Here is a 17,237-nt window from a genome sequence, read left to right on the forward strand (position 1 = left end):
CCCCCTCCCCCCCAGCACGGCAGGGGAATAAACCCCGCAGCGAAGGGACTAAACTCTTCCCCTCCCAAAAAAACTTTTACTCATCCAAAAGCCTCATCCTACTGCTATGACCTAAAAAAAGAAATCCTTCACTCTTCCATCCCTCCACTAGCCTTTTCAATCAAAATAGCAGACCAACATGTTCACTTCTCTAATTCCATATTCCACTATACTAATTCACCCCTAATCCTTTATGGGTTCCAGAGTAGCCTGCTACTCGCCAACAAAGCGTTTCAACACCTCATCAGGGTTACAAACGCTATATAAATGCAAACCTTTTTCCCTTTTTTTTTTTTACTCCTCCCCAACCCTTCTCAATCCAAATAACCGACTAACCTATCCACCACTTTAAATTTACTTGCATGTTTCACTATACTAATTTAACACTAATCCTCTATGGGTCCTGGAGTAGCGTGCTACTTGCGGAAAAGCACTTTGACGCCTCGTCAGGGGTAGTAAGCGCTATACAAATGCAATTACAATACAATAGGCACACAAGCTGATTCCCACAGAAGAGCCTTCCATGGTCAAATAAGCCTGGGGTTGATTGTTTTCTTGTTTAGAGGAGTTGTACTCGAGAAACGTTTTGTGCTAAACCGCTCTTTTTGGCGGCAGGACGAGTACTGCTTTGCATGGCAAAGACAATTGCAAACAAGAAAAAAATATAAACGAAGAATAGGTCCAGAGTAATTACAACTAGTTCTGATTGATTGAAACATTTTCATTCATCACCTTATTTTTGTACAAATGGAATGCTGAATCGGTCTTGCTGATATTATAACCTGGAGGGCCAAACAGATGTTAATGGGAGGTAAGGTGGCATGGTAGCAGCGACACTACAATAAAAACCATCGTAAATCATAGCCACAAGGAACAGCCCATTTCCACTACCTAACCCCAATCAAAAATCTATAGCACAATGTGCTCCATAGCAGACCTGTGAGGTGCTGAAGGGTATACCTCTACTCACGTCCCCATCTCCTGCAGGTCACTGCTTGGCACATGACCTCTAACTCTCCTATTCCCTATCTCAGCCCTACCATGTAACTCTTTAACTGTTCAGCTTCACTGCTTTACAGTTAGATTACTTCTTGCTTCCCTATGAAACCCACCCGAACCCAAATCTACTCCCTCTAGAAAGGTCTTCAACAGCCGTGAAGAACACAGTAATATCACTTAAGGCATTCTACTTCAAGAAGTGCTGGTAATTTGTCAGAGCAAAGTCAAGTCATACACATGATCTACAATCAATCATTTATTTGAGAAATTAAATAAACGCGGAAAAACAAGGAAGGTCCATTCTTAAATATTAACATATATGTGTTCTCTCCTATTTGTATTCTATAGGGTCCGAAAACCAGTGCTTGGAGGGAGTCAAACTCCGAGATTGCACAACCGCTGCACAAAACGCAGAATAGAAAAAATTACATGTTGGATCAGCATTTGCACGGAAGTTGGACACAAATGTTATTCACACAGAATTCACATTACATACTGCCCTGGGAGTCCCAACCTGTTGAATTCAGGTCGTCTGAACAGGACAAAATTAAAAAGATTGCAGCAACATGTGTAAATTTTCAGGTACAAAGAAAACTGTAGAGCGGGTAGCATTGTGGAAGCAAAGGCTTTGTTAGCAATAGTACTGCCTCAATGAAACAGATGCTTGGCTAGATGTTAGGAGATGGGGTGATTGCAGTGTGCTGTTCAAATACTACTTTCAATCTACATATGGGAGGGGATGTGGAGGGTCTGATTACCTTCACATGAAACAAGAAATGAAGAAAAAAGAGCCCAACTGCAAAAGGTAATGATCACAGAGGGTTTAAGAGCGGCCACACCAGATGTCACACATATAATCCCAACTACGTCCTTTCATACAACCCCACACATCTGGGACTAGATTATTTAATTCTCATAACACAAAAAACGCAAGCGCACATACAAACACTCCTTGTAACTACCTCGTTCGTGATACCTGGATAAACTAGATGCCAAAAAAAGAAAGAGAAAACCAATGCGGTCTTAACTGTGAAAAGAGAAACGGATATTGAACGCAGAAATCAGGCTCTAAAAACTGAAAAGTAACGCATATTTAAAGGAGCATTTAGCTAGACATAATAAAGCATTTAATCAGGATATGAATACTAGGCATAAGAGTCATCCGTTAAGTCCAACAGACACAGGGTAAACGGAAAATCAAGAGAATTTCACCAGCCAATATAAATACTGTTAAGAATTCTGTAAATCAAGACACCATTCATTTTAGCTCGCAAATCATGTAGAAAGTGTTTGGGGCGATGAGAAAAAAACTAATTTAAAGATTCAGCACACTTTTGAAAAACGTTATATAAGGGCAAAATAAAGAAAAACATGGAAAATGGTGGTTAGCTGGAGATTTGAATAGCTCTGCCCAGCCCATGGTGCAACATGACATGCAAGCATGAAGGGTGCACTTTGAGTAGTTTCTTTTCAACTAGTCTGTGCTCCTCCAAAGCCATGCTATCTGTTAACATGTCTAACAGGTTACTAGACAGACTAACATGTTATGTGAGGGGACCAAAAATTACATTTAATGTTTATTAAATGTATTTTTTCGCTTGTACGAGACTTCATGGGTAATTTATCTTGGTCAATAAAAATTGCTCAAAGGCTTACACTTGCTTCCCTCTGGGAGAGTAATAACGCACACCCACACAGCTTATTTTAAACAGGGTTGCCTTCTTAGGTATTGTAAAAAAACATGACTTGGCTTCAATGTTAAATGCATTATTTCTGGAGAGGAGCGTGAATTAGTGACAAGACAAATTGGTAAACAGAAAGTCTGGTGCTTCATAGAAGGAACTACAAATTCCATCATTTTACACCCTCCCAGAACACCAGTTTTATAATGCCAACAGAAACAGTGTAACAAGCATTTTCACAGACCACTTTATAACAACAACCTAAAGCCACTTTATGTCGTGGTTCCTCCCACAAGCTGTCAAAATTGTCTTCTCTTCATAGTAGTCTACCTCATACACCACAGATTGCACATCTTTAAGAAGGATCTAAATGAACACTCAAAACTATACTACATGTTTGGGAAGTTGTGCAGTTCATGAAATCTCAAATCAAGAGTAATTTTTTTTAATTATGGTATGCTAGGTAAGGTGCATATCGTACTGACGCTATTTTTTTTTATTTTTTAAAGGAGTGGCAGGAGGACAGCAGTAAACTTCTAATTTGAGAGCCTAATTAGGCTAACCGGTGGAGAAAACGTAGGTACCAGTAGGAAGCCATGCCGCTACCTTTCTCCGACACACACCAAACTCCCTGAGCTAAGTTCCCGATAGCTCCTCTTATCTTCACCACTGCTCAGCATGTCTGACAACCATCTGTCCCAACCCCTAAAGCTGATCGTGGGAGGGTGCAGCCTTCTCATTCACCATTTCCTTCTTCAGGATATGACAACCAGGGACACACAGGAGCAGGAAATGGCCTTAAGAAGGACTAAGCTTAACTACATCGGATATATTCTAGTAAAATCAGAAAAAGTTGGCTACAAAATGTAGTCTGGAATTTTCAGTATCCCTGTCCCCCAACTATGCGCACAACCCCGATGTGTAGTGTGTCCTTCCAGAATAATCACACTGTACTACGAGAAATACAAAGATTATGAACACATTTATCTACTCTTCCAATGGGATGGACCTGGTCCTTATTCAGTCTAAAGGCACTATTTTCACATTAAGATGAAAACCAGCACATTGTCACAATGAGACTCCGACGCAGATGAGGTTGAAAAATAGCGAGGATGCCTTTACAAAGGCAGGACTACAAGTCTAGCATTTCACTCATTAAAGCAAAACCCCATCCATCGCTGGAAAGAAAATAAATAAAATACATGTTTTAACTAGTGGGAGAAGTGATGAGCTCCAAATTTGCAATCGGCAGCAACTGCTGCAATCAGGGCGATCTGAGACACCTTTGCAAAGAAGGCAGAAAAACATATGTTCAGCATTTGGAGCAATACCAAACAAACAAAGCTCTGATACATAATCCTTTGTATTTCACCAAAATGAATTCCAGCATCAAAGAAATAGGAAAATTACCAAAAAGGAAAAATAATGCTCTCAACTACACATCGATTAACAGAGGTGTTTTCTTACCTAATACTACTGAACACATTATATAAATGTGCCTTTCCAAAGAAGTCAGTCAAGAGGAAAAGGCCTCAATTTTAGCACAAAACCAGAATTTAATGACCGCAGAAATAACCATCTACTGTATCGGTATGCTAGGTATAAATGGGGGAGGTTGGCAAAATTATTCAGGTAGCATTTGAAGGTCTTTTGCTAGAGCTTGCCTATCAGAAAAGGAATGAGCAGTAGAACCTGGAAGACATTAGTTAGAGCCATGTTTCAGGAATACCACTCAGAGTGAAAAATCAATCCAGAAAACCAGTAGAAGCAGGAACAAGATAAAATGAGAACACAGAGGCAAAAATAGAAGGAAATAAGGAATACAAGCAACTTAGGGAATGGAAAGTGAAGTAAACAGGCAAAAGAAACAAAGTGTAAGTAAAAAACACTAAAGAAAGGAAAGTTAAACCAGGATATGGTGTGGTACCACAAAAGAGCAACCAGAACTAGCAAAAAGATTTACACAAGATCAAAGAATTGTAAGATGAAGCAGACTAGAGCACTTGAAGAGGAACAGGAGAAAAAAAATTGGACAAAAGCCTTAGACAACACCAACCGAAAAGAAATCCGACCCATAATTAGAGAAAAATTGGAAAACACAGCAGCATGCACAGAAAACAAAGCGTCAACAGAGAGAGAACAGAGGCAATGAAACAAGCAGGTCAACACATAAAAGAAAAAAACTATTCAAGAAACATTACAATATAGGGTCATGAAAAACTAGCGGTGGAAAACAGCACTACAAAACATATAGAAGCAGCAAAACAAGTACAATGGAATAAAACCAGCAAAGGGTACTAAAATACACATGCATGTTAAACTGTCTTCTACAGTTAATATGGTTGAAGACTAATGGGCCTTGGAAGGACGATTCCACAAACACTTAACTGTGTGCTACAAGTAAAGAGTAAGTAAAAGCATTCTGGTTCAAGATGATCTGTCCAGCCCAAGGATATGTAGAAGCTGTTAAGAGTAGAGTCCAAGCCTGTCACAGAACTCCCTTAAAATGTAAGCGAGTGAAAAGCAGCAGAAATTGTAATTTTGTGTTACAATAAATTGTATTAAATGAGCTTGGACTAGAACACATGTACACAAAAGTGCAAAGTGAAGTAGGCCATGACAAACTACTAATGTGATAAGGCATCAATAAGATAATGAATTGGAATCTGAAGTAATTTTCAACTGTAACACCAACTCGGTGTTACGTCAGCATGATGTCCATATTTGGAGCAATGCATCAGAACCTACAAGGTCCCTTCATCAAAGACAATGTTAAGTAGGAGTTATAATCCGATGTGTAGTCATGAAGCTGCAGACTGGGCTATCCAATTTGTGAGATTCCACTTATGATATAGGACTGCTCTAGAGCAGGACATTGTTGGTAGATGCTGGGAGGAGCCCCCACCCTCTGTATTTAGGTCATATCTGGCACGGATTACGGTATGACTTTCAAAGGACTCTGTGGCTCCAAGATACTCGTCCCCATTAACCAGGAGTACTTCTAAAGTAGAATGACCCATTGTTATACTCCCAAAGCCAAGTGTCAAGCTGCAGATGTAAAGAAATAAGCTCTCAGATGAACCCTTGGTGTTTCCACCAAGGACCAGGAGGAGTTGAAGAACATCTCCTACTAACCCTCATAGATCTGGCAATAGGCTTTGGAGAGAAGATGAGGAAACAGTTGCACCCCACAACCTACAAAAGTTGCAACCCTGAATTGCATTGAACATAAATTCTCTTTCAGTAGAGACTTGAAGGATTGTGCCCTTCAAAACACACTGGGCACTCACTCTTGCATAGCAACTGGGTCATGGTTATCTGCACAGGCAGGCACTCTTTGTAGAAATACACACATCCGAGCAGCAATAACCCCGAAACAAGCCATGATTTCGGTGAAAAACTACAACCAATCACTCTTTTCAGACCATCACTCTTCAGCCCCTCACATGTGTCACACACAACCAGACTGATCAACTCCCTGCCCCTGGGTGGACAAGCGTGACCTGACCAAACCCTCAGCTGACCATCACCAGTTTTATCTGTGGACTTCATTTTCCCCTCCCATCAATCCCTTCATCGGGGGCATCTGTCAGTTCTTGGAATCCTAAGCATATGTAAGTCACTCTACACCATGAAAGATGTACCTTACATTCAGCTACAGTATACAGAGTAGCTGGAGGAGAACAAAGTGGTCAACTGGCCATCACTCCATTCTGACAGGATTACACAATGTTTCACAGTTTTCATACAAGGGGACTGGAAAATCTATGACGTCTGGGTTCATTCTGACAACACTTGTTGCAGATAACATATGGAATTGCCAGTCATGTCGGCTCTTACCTCTTGTGACCAAACATCTTCCCTCATGGACTCCTATAACTACCCTCTACTCCTGGCCATTCTGCCATCTCCCATTACTAATAATGCAGGGCCTTTCCACCAGACCTAAAAGTAAGTTTCTGCATTCCTAGAATCAGGACTCACAGCTTGTTAGGTAGGAGAGCTGGTACCGTAAGGAATAGAAAGGGTTGGGAAATCATTGTCCTATCAAGAGGGGTTTTCTTCATGTAACAGGGAGCCCTTCCCACTTCCTTGGGAGAGTTAAATGCTTGTTCTCACAAAAGCCCCCCCTACTTTTTAAGTTACAGGGTTCATCACTCCGCACACAGGGTCTTGAAAAATCTTGCTGCAGATGGGTTGACGATTCCAAGTAGTCCTCTGCCCGTTGCCTGAACCACTGAATCACTAAGCCATCGTGAGGCAGTCTCAGAGTCTTAGTTTCCATTTTGAAACATTGTTCCCATTGATAACACACTGCCATGCAGATCCCGGTTCGGAGAGGGACGGCAACACGAGAGTGGAAGGGAATATGACCCAGCTCCATGTTGTGGGTGGGGATTTCCTGAGTCACACTTCACAGATGACAACTGGGAAATCAACGTGGATCCGCGGATGATCCAACTTCACCATTCCCTGAAAGGAGACAAAGTGATGTAAAACTGACACAGAAGACAAACCTAGAATACAACATAATCGCATTATTTGAACTATGCTTGAAACGGTCATGCTCGTTTTCATAAACTGACATGTATCTGCTGGAACAAAGAATGTTCTACAATGCAAACCAATCATATAAAAGGCCCAATCTACAATGGATACCTACGCCCAGATTTAGTAAGCCTTTTCGTTGTCCAACACAAAGGCTGCAGTAAGATTACCAAAGTCATGCAAGTGGCTATTTGTCCCACCTTGCATGGCTTTGTAAAGAAATGTAAATCAACCCGGCAACTTCTGTTATGTTACGTTGCATTTCAAGCAGGTAGGCATTCCAGGGATGGAGTATGGGTGTTCCTGTGAATCAACCCATGGATTTGGCGCAATTCCACATTTACATAAGTATGTAAGCCTGGGACTGCATCAAACCAATATGCCTCCCAGAGACTGGATGGTTAAACGAGGAGAAAAATCTTTGGGCCATATGTATGAACACTTTTTCCCATAGACACAGAATGGGTAAAACCCTTTGATACATCTGGCCCTTTATTCTTTTCGTTAGTTCCGCTTTCTATGTGTGATGCATTTTGCATGGAAAGAAAAAATGCCTCTTCGGATTGTTTTTAAGCAGGAAGATATCCTTTCCTGCACAACAATCCTGCCCATAAAGCCGGCACCCTTGCACTACGGTTGCCTGCGTTGGCGTTAGGCAGCACACACTGTGCAAGCACAAGGCGGCAAGAGAGCAGAAATGGTTCAGGCCTTTGCAATTATGGAGAATTTCTGTCCTCTCCCTTTCATGCAACATAGCACAAGTTCCCTTGCTACGTTGCGGTGCATAAAATAATAGTACGTTTGCCCCTAGAATCGGGGAATGTATGTTTCTTATGAGTTCAATATATAGAAAAGGTGATTTTTACTTTAGGTGCATGGGCAGCCTGGGCTTTATATCATAATAGCAGACTGCAAACTCTTCTGACCTACACCCATCTACGTCTTAACTAACTAGTGGAATTATCTCCCCATACACAGAAGCAGGCCAACTTTTACCACTGCAGTGCTTTATATGGGACAACACTGCATCACAGGTAAATTCAGAGGTAGAAAAGTAACTGTTTGCAAATTTATATTTACATAATGTTGAACCCTTTTCACCTCAAAAGAAGTGTTACATGCAAGCTTAAAGGCAGAACCTGCTCTGCACCTTCTGAACCACCAACCCTTCCCCTCCGTTTGAACGGAAGTACAGGGTCAGTAAATCTGTTCCTGTACAGTCCATTGTGAAAATAAGGGTGTGCGGTGGATCTGTATCGGGAAGGACAACATTAGCATCGCATGGGAATCTGAATGCATAAGCATATTTTTATGGCGATATTAAAATGGTGCGCATCATGGAGGAAACCAAACACATTCTCCTTTCTTGAACTGTTGCATATGCTTTAGATAGAGCTTTCCTCTTAAAATGGTGACAGTCTAAGCCTGTTCCACTTTACTCATGCATGCTCCAGAGAGAAAATGGACTGCGCGGAATGTATCTATAAGCAAACAAGACCATGTCTGCTGGGATTAGAGCCAGAACCCGACACAGAAGATCATGGTTGTTTGTCCTCTGCTTTAGGAGTGCATGTTGCAGAGTGTCCGAATGAGGTGAGCTCCTCAGAACTACTTCAGAGGGATTAAAGCATCTCTCACTAATGCCTTATTCTTTATCACTCAAAGCGTGGACTGGAGGCTATCCCTTGAAACTCTGAACTTTCTCTTGGAAGTGAAATCATCCTGTGTTGGCAGTGAAGGAAAGGGAATTATAGTATCAATTTAGAGTAGTGGTTCCTATCCCGACTTCTGTGGACACCCACTTAATCATTATTGGAACCCGAGGACACCCCCCAGTGACTCATTATTGGAAGCTAGGGACCCCCATAGAATCATTACCAGAAGTCAGGGATCCTGGCCTAAGCATTTTATTATGGTTTGAACTGCAAAATAATACACAATTACAGAAACAAGCATTTATCAAACATGTAGACAAATAATGAACTATTTTATTTAATTTACAAATACGTTTTTTAATCTACATTTTAATGGGAAGGCTGGACCTTTTCTAAATTCAATTGAAGGCACTGAGCATCCATACTACATTATGTCTGATGCACTTGCACTGCTTCCATCAATCAATAGGAGGATACAAACGTTATTTTTAGCTTCCAATTTCACATTCCTTCACATTTACAAAGTATCTTAAAATGTTGCTATTTATTTTTTCTCATTCATATACACTTTGGTAGAAAACATATAGTTAAACGTATTAAAGCAGTAAATTACTGTTAAGAAAGGAACCTGTGGATTTAATGTATTCTAGAATATTTACAATCTTTCTACCTGGAAGCTTGTTGAGGGGATAATGATTTAGGAAATGAGCAAGACAATACTGAATCCTTCAAAGCTTTGTGTAGCGACAAAAGTCTTCAAATTGTGCGGACAGCGTTGTCATCCTAGTCTTCCTTTTCAAATTCTGGCCGCCTATGCTTTGCCCCCTGTGGACTCAAACACTGGTGAGTTCACGGAGGAGAAGTGCGGGGGTGAGGGATAATAAGTGCGATTCTATTGATGCTCACCAGAACATAAAAATGCTGTCTTGGATTCAAGTGCGGAGGATAGCAATTGCCTTCTCTGAGCCATAGGGCACCTAACACTTGCCAGCAGCTGTGAGTTTAGTGAGGACAGAGGCCTTTTTAACTGCTTCAGAGAAAGGAATCTAATGTGTACTGCTAGATAAAGTCCATTTAGTTTCCATGAGAGAGGTCACGCTTGGAGACCAGAACAGGGGTATGAAAAGAAAGGGATGCTTCAGAAGTCAAGAAATCTGCATACATCAAAATATTTTATTACATGATGTCTTAGTGAAACAGTATTTAAAGTCTCGCATCAGTTTAACAATCTTTTTTCACATTGCTATTTTTTTTGCACATACTATTTTGAAAACAAATAATCATCAATCCTGCCTTCTTGCTTCTGCATTTATTTGCATATAATCAAGAAACATAATAAGATTGGCTTCCATGTGATTGGTCAAAACCTGGTCTGCGTCTCAGTGAATCCATAGACATATTCCGACCAGACTGCTGAAATGCAAGAGACTGTCCATACCAGCTCTAATGGTTGGCAGCTCCACCACAAGATAAGCGGACCTCTAGTCAAAAGTGTGAATTGTATGAGCCAACCCATATACAGTTTCAATCTGTACCTCCCCTCAACTTTTTCCTTTGCCAGAGATTCTATGACAAACGACACTCCAGGAGGACTACACATCTTCTCCAACAACTGGCACTAGAGTGCAGTCTCCTTGGTGAAAGCCAGGCAAGAAAGCCTGTGAAGATCCTCTAAACATTATAGTATTTGCTTTTAATCTGGCTGTTGCGCAGAGCTTGCCAATGAACAGGAGGACAAGAGCAGGCTAACAGTTTGAAGCCTGCGTAGAGGTCACTGAGAAGTGTTGATGTAGAGCAATCCAGACATTGGAGGGGACATGAAAATAAGATGTTTGCTTTGCAAGAGAGTGGGGGTCTACAGGACAGTTTCCATCAGCTGTGAGTCTAGTAAGAACGGCGGCCTTTATATCTGCATCAGAGAGAAAATCTGGTGAGTCGTCATCATACGGACTTGCGCATTCCATTCCCAGGCGTTGAAGGTGTCCCCACTGCCACATTGTCCAGCCCAAGAAGAACACAAGGGGTTTCCTCTTCATTCCTAGTCTCGCAATACTGTCCTATTGCTGGAGTGATCTCAATGAATTTGGAACCATACATGCGATCTTTCTAGGCTTTAGAATTCTGGAAATATTGTGCTTTAAGAAAAACACCTGATCAGACTGATCCAGAGTTAAAGTTTGCAAATTTCTGCCATGAAACTGTGAATCCAGTAGTTGTTCCATGGCTGCTACACCACGATTCTGAAAATATTGCGCTTTAAGAAAAACACCTGATCAGACTGATCCAGAGTTAAAGTTTGCAAATTTCTGCCATGAAACTGTGAATCCAGTAGTTGTTCCATGTCTGCTACACCATCTACAAACTGTGTTTGGTGTCCGAGGGGCCTATTGCAGTAATATCTGGTCTTCTGTTTAATTGTGCCCAGTGTCACCTACCACTCTCGTTGGCCACTTACAAGCACCCAAAATCCATCATTGTTTCTATATTTTATTTCTAAACAGACTTGTGACAATTGGGGGGATTTATTTGCTGACTGGCCACAAACGCACTGAGCTGCCACCATGTCCCTCCTTACTCCTATGCAGCTGAGCAGGAAGGCCAAATTACATAAGTATTTAATATATTGTAATCTGTCTTACGTCTTTGTTCGAGTGACAAAATAGTTGACATAGCAAAAGCATGCTCCTTATGGATAAACTGGACATAAATCGGTATGTATGTTAAACTGCACTGCCTTATTGTGCATACGCTATATATCTCCTTGTGGTTGGTCCTTGGAGCCAAAAAAGTGTTAGAACATTATGGTTTGTTTTGTTGTTAATAATTTTGCCTGCCCTAAATTACGTATAGACAAGTAAAGAGGTATTCGGTTTACAGGTAAAGCAAACTGATTAATACTGAATAAAGTAGCCACTGATCTAGCACTTAGAATATGCTCACAATTACAGAAAACAAGGGAATTAAGGCAAAGCAAAATTAAGTGACTTGCCCAAGAACTGCACAAAGTGGCCATGTGGCGCAGGTCGAAGTGAGTTTTTTTATCATTGACCTCAGTTTGCAATTTAGGCACAGGACCTCAAATATAATCTGGGTTATTTGTAGTAACACTCTTTAAAATTAGGTGAATTCTTTTACGTAAATTAGCCAAAGAAATTCATAAAACTATTCCTCAGAAACTAAAGTAAGAAATAGAAGAATGGCACAATTAGAACAATGATTTAGCATGAACTGTACTAACTGTACTACAATTGGAACTCCAGCACAGCTAAAATGTTACAATATTCAGAGCCCTATTTGGATGACGTAGCTGGCCTAAACAGAGCCTGCCTTCAAAAATTTTACATAACTTGAACCATGGTGTGTTCAGAGTCTGGCATGATCAGAAGTGTTGCATAATCAGAGACTTGTTTTAATTCAAACCATGACATCAGAGGTCATTTTCAGAGTTCTGATATAATGTGAACACTAGTATGATTTGTCATCTCACTACATGGCAACAAATGGGAAAAGTGACTTTTTATAGAGGATAAGTAGTTTTCTGAAGCATCCCATTCCTTGGCCAAGTCTTTTAGCAGGGCATAGTCATCCAGGGGGAAAACAAGTCAGACATTAGGTGGTGCTGTAACGCTATGCATTCAACACTACCGGGTGTAAGAGCATTATAGCAAGCATGCACATCAATCACTCAATGGTACAATACATCGGAGCATTATGGGGTGCAGGGACACTACTAATTTAAAGATATAGTATATCAGTTCATCAATGGGGACATCAATAATTTAAAGGTATAGTAAGTTAATTAATTATACGTTACTCAGGCACCAGGAATAAATTTGAATTGTTTGGGCAAAGACTTAGATATGTCGATGACAAGGGACAATGGAGGCAAGGGCCAAGATGTAAATATTATGTTTTATTCCTTTAAACCAATGGGACACAGGGTAAACTAAAACACGAGGTGTGCTGTTCCTAACAGAAGGAAGGAAAAAGGATTGACGACCGGGTGGGAAGGGGAATAGCTCCTAAAAGGAGCAAGGGCCCTCACACACACCGGGGGTGTCAAGCGTCATCATAAGGCAGCTCCTTGTTGGGTCAGTGCTGCAATGCCCAATGTGCTCCGCAGAGGGGCTCTTTGCCGGAGATCTTTTCCCTGTGGTCTTAGCCATTGATGAAGTGGGTGTGTGTGGGAAATGTGGTGTATGTACAAGAATGACTAGAGATTGGTGGAAAAAAAATTAAACTATAGGAACTAGCTGTATTAACTTTAATTAGCGGGTTACATGTCATGATTAAAACCTGTAATGCTTGCATAAAGTGATTTTAATGGTCTTGTCAAGTGTCCACGGAGGTTAGGTTAGTTGTGCAGTGCGACAATGACAAATGTGTAGGTTGTGATGCCAGAGAGCGTCCTCTGACTCCGGAGCTTCTGGCCCCTTCCCCCTGCAACCGTAGTGCCTACTTAGGAGGAACCTTGTTGCAGTTAGTGTATTTTAGTGAGGGCATGGTTATTATATTTCCACACATATATACAGATCACCCCTCCATGAGTAGCAAGTAGGGTATTTAGGTCCTGAAGAAATGCCACAATCTTTATGACACAGGGCATGAAACAGGTTGACAAGTATCCTTACTCATAACACTTGCTAAGACCATTAAAATCTCTTAACGCAAGTATTACAGGTTTTAATCATGACATGGAACCCGCTAATTAAAGTTAGTTCAGCTAGTTTCCATAGCTATTTTTAAATTTATCCACCAAACACTCTACTCACTCTCGTACATACACCACATTTCCCACACACACCCACTTCATCATTGGCTAAGACCACAGGGAAAAGATCTACGGCAAATAGCCTCTCTGCAGGGCTCGTTGGGCATTGCAGCGCTGGCCCAACAAGGAGTTGCCCTATGATGAAGCTTGACACCCAACGGGGTGTGAGAGAGCCCTTGCTCCTTATAGCAGCTATTCCCTTTCCTGCTTGGGTCGTCAACCCTTCTTCCTTCCTCCTGTTAGGAACAGCACAACTTGTGATTTACAGTTCAATTTTTGGGGCTTGCCCCTGGTCCCCCTTTGTTAATGTTTTACATAGGGTTAAACAACACTGCTGTGTCAGATATGCAGCACCTTCTTCCACAGTGCAACTATTGGGTATCTTGGGAAGCTCCAAACGACCTTAGTGCCCTGTTCAAGATGGTGGTTCAGCTGGCTATTCAAAATTAGCATTCTCCAAAATGTAATGGCAGAATACACACTTTTTCAGTGTATTTGACTGCACTGAGGCCTGTCCGATCCTCTAGGAGGCCTTTTGGGCTGTGGGTGTGCCCCATACTAATTTGTAGTATGCGCATAAATAAACTGAGGTGAAATGTGGGATGAACTCAACCCCCCCAATAAGATCCAAGGATGATTGCTGAGATCTATCACTTAACTATGTATGTATACTATGAATTACTTTAAACAAATGTTTGTTTATTATTCAAAATTGACATGCAGTCCTAAGGCTCGGTGTGAGACAAATACGGAGTAGGAGACGAACAACTATTTACAATCAAAGTAACGTAGTACTTAAAGGAAGATACCAATTACTGCAGTAAGTATTCAGGCCATCTAAAGTAATTAGAGGGTCAGGCCGTGTTTCCTACCCAAGATGCAGCAAAGAAATATCAATGACAGTGGGCTCCCAATCTAAAGATACCAAGAAGTAAGAGAAGGATGGAGGGAAAGGGGAGGGGCGTTTCAATCCTATGATCCAGATGGCGCTACACACACAGAAATTGTTACCTGCGGGATCAGGTTCTTCTGAATTCTTTTAAGCTTAGCTCGCTTCCTCCCATTTTTGGTGACTATTGTTTCTTCATAAAACTCATGTGCCAGGTCACCATCCTCATCATAATACAGGGAACTGTGGAAAGGTTTGCAGAGGAACAAGTATCAGCTTTGGGGGCAAAAAACAGTGATTTACACATCACCGCCAGCTACTGGCCTCCTGTTCTACCTCTCTAGTTCAGACTCGTCTTCCCATCTGTCCCTGACCATCTTCTCTCCACAGCTTCGCCATTAGCCACAACACATAAAAATATAACTTGCTTTTTTGTACGGCACCTTCTACTACAGATTTGCTACGTGTGCCCATATTGTAATCAAATACGTGCCCTCATGCTTCCACGCACGCCTCCTTACAGAACTTAACTCACAGAACTACGTATTATTGGTTCCACAACTGCGCTGCCGCCCCCTCGTTTGAAAATTTCGGGATAACCTAAGGCCAATCCATGTCACCAGAGAGCCATACATCAAAACCTGGACCAAACTCCCATCCTAGAAAAAGCTCCGAGTCTGTGCCCATCGCTAGAAGTACTCCTCCCTCACACTTCAAATAATGTTTCCTTAAACGATGCTATGTCCTCCTCTCGACCCTGCAGTGGCAATGCTACATGACTGCTGTATCAGGCAGCCACGTCCTTATCACATATGCTGTGTCTCTTGATCTGCCCAATGGATAATGCCCATGCTCTTTGACAGCCCTATGCCCTCATTGCCTTGCATGCCTCACGCCGCTCCCCTTACCCTATTACCCCCTCCCATGTCCACTCAATCATCTCCCTCAGTCACCTCCTGCGAGTGAAGACGAAGGGCGTCGCTTTGCGCACTCGTGCCAAGCTGTGCTCGGTGCCACCCCCCGCACTGGCAGCAGTGCCCGTCTCGCCACCACTGGAGGACGCAGAGCCGGAGGAAAAGGGCCACATGCCCCGGGCCTTAGAGCCACTAGCGCCCATGGTCAACGTAAGAGCATCCCGGGAATGCTGTCACTCTCATCTGCGGCGCCGCTGCCGACAATCCGGCACGAACAATTGCGTCACATCCGGCACTGTGTTACTATCACGTGACAATGGCGAGTTCCTCGCAGATTTCAAGTCGGCAACGAAAGCGAAAAAGGACTTTGAAGGCCTGTGGAGGGTAGCCATGTTGAATAGGGTATTGTGGCATATGAGTTCCTTAGATGCTGTTAATTCACAAGGAAATGTACAAAATATTCATAGTACCTGTGTGGGAGGGATTACAAAGGTTCCTGCTAAATTAAGGAGTTATGTATGAATTTTTTTTTTTAAGAAGAGGAGATAGGGTTATGCTATGTATTCAATTTTGTGTCTTTTGCTTAATTTAGGTTTTCTGGTTGTTTTAATATGCTGTATGGTAATGTTTATTCTTGTCATATAAATTATAACATATTCTTTAATCATTAGTTGTTTTATTGTAAAGAAGGGAGATGTGGCATATCTACATCATTTCCTCCTTGGGAATCACAGGTGTTCTGTAGTATATCATCTGGTAAGTGTTCCATGAGGTTAGACTGTGTTGATGTATTCTAGAATTGCATGTAGTCAGTTAGCTGTTGGACCTGAATGTATGATGACCTGATCCTTGTACCTGCTTGCACTAAATATATAACTAATACCTGAATTTCACTTGGAGTAATCGTTATTACAGGTATATGTACCCATTAGGTACATATACCTGTACATGTAGGTATATGCCAAGGGCAAACCATGGGCCAGATGTAGGTAGGCTTTTACCGGTCGGTAACGGCCGACCGGTAAAAGCCTTTTCCTATGTAGGAGGCTTTTTTACCGATTCGGTAAATTCCGAATCGGTAAATGTTGATTCGGTATTTACCGAATCGGTATTTACCGATTCAGTATTTACTGAATCAACATTTACCGATTCGAAATTTACCGAATCGGTAAATGAGATGTAGGAAGCACTTAAAAGAGTGCTTCTGGGCTTTAAGAATTCGTTATTTACCACCAACTATTAGTTGGTGGTAAATAAGAAAGTCCTATGTAAATGCATAAATGTGCATTTACACCTTTGCCATGTGACAGGCATACATGCCCTTAGGGCATGTATGTATGCCACATGTGCACACCAACACTAATCAGGGGTGCAACAGCGTGTCAAAGTGACACCCTGCCACCCTTGACTTTTTCCCAATTTTACCGAATCGGTAATTACCGATTCGGTAGTTGACATTCATTCCTATGGGCCTCCAGGCCCATAGGAATCAATGGTAAATACCGAATCGGTAAATACCGATTCGGTAAATAACGAATCTTACTGATTCGGTATTTTTTACCGATTTTTTACCTACATAGGATTTACCGAATCTGTAAAATTCAGTATTTTAGAATCGGTAAATCCAATTTACCTACACCTAGCCCTATGATTCTAAGCACCCCTGGTTCAATGCAAGTTGCCGCAAAGCCAAACTGGACCTGCTAAAAGCAGTGAAGGCAAAAGACAGGTCAGCAACCA

At 41.7% G+C, this 17,237-nt stretch overlaps 1 protein-coding gene across 1 annotated transcript; it reads right to left on the reverse strand.

The window, feature by feature from the left end:
• Positions 1-1,281: 1,281 nt before the first annotated feature.
• On the reverse strand, positions 1,282-15,799 carry TUSC2 (tumor suppressor 2, mitochondrial calcium regulator). Its single transcript, XM_086938842.1, has 3 exons — positions 15,537-15,799; positions 14,706-14,826; positions 1,282-7,193 (listed from the first exon to the last, which is right to left on the reverse strand). Exons 1-3 carry the CDS (start codon positions 15,698-15,700, stop codon positions 7,128-7,130), a joined length of 351 nt encoding a protein of 116 aa, XP_086794968.1. The 5' UTR covers positions 15,701-15,799; the 3' UTR covers positions 1,282-7,127.
• Positions 15,800-17,237: the final 1,438 nt, after the last annotated feature.

Source organism: Lissotriton vulgaris, chromosome 9, assembly GCF_964263255.1.
Source record: "Lissotriton vulgaris chromosome 9, aLisVul1.2, whole genome shotgun sequence".
Taxonomy (NCBI): domain Eukaryota; kingdom Metazoa; phylum Chordata; class Amphibia; order Caudata; family Salamandridae; genus Lissotriton; species Lissotriton vulgaris.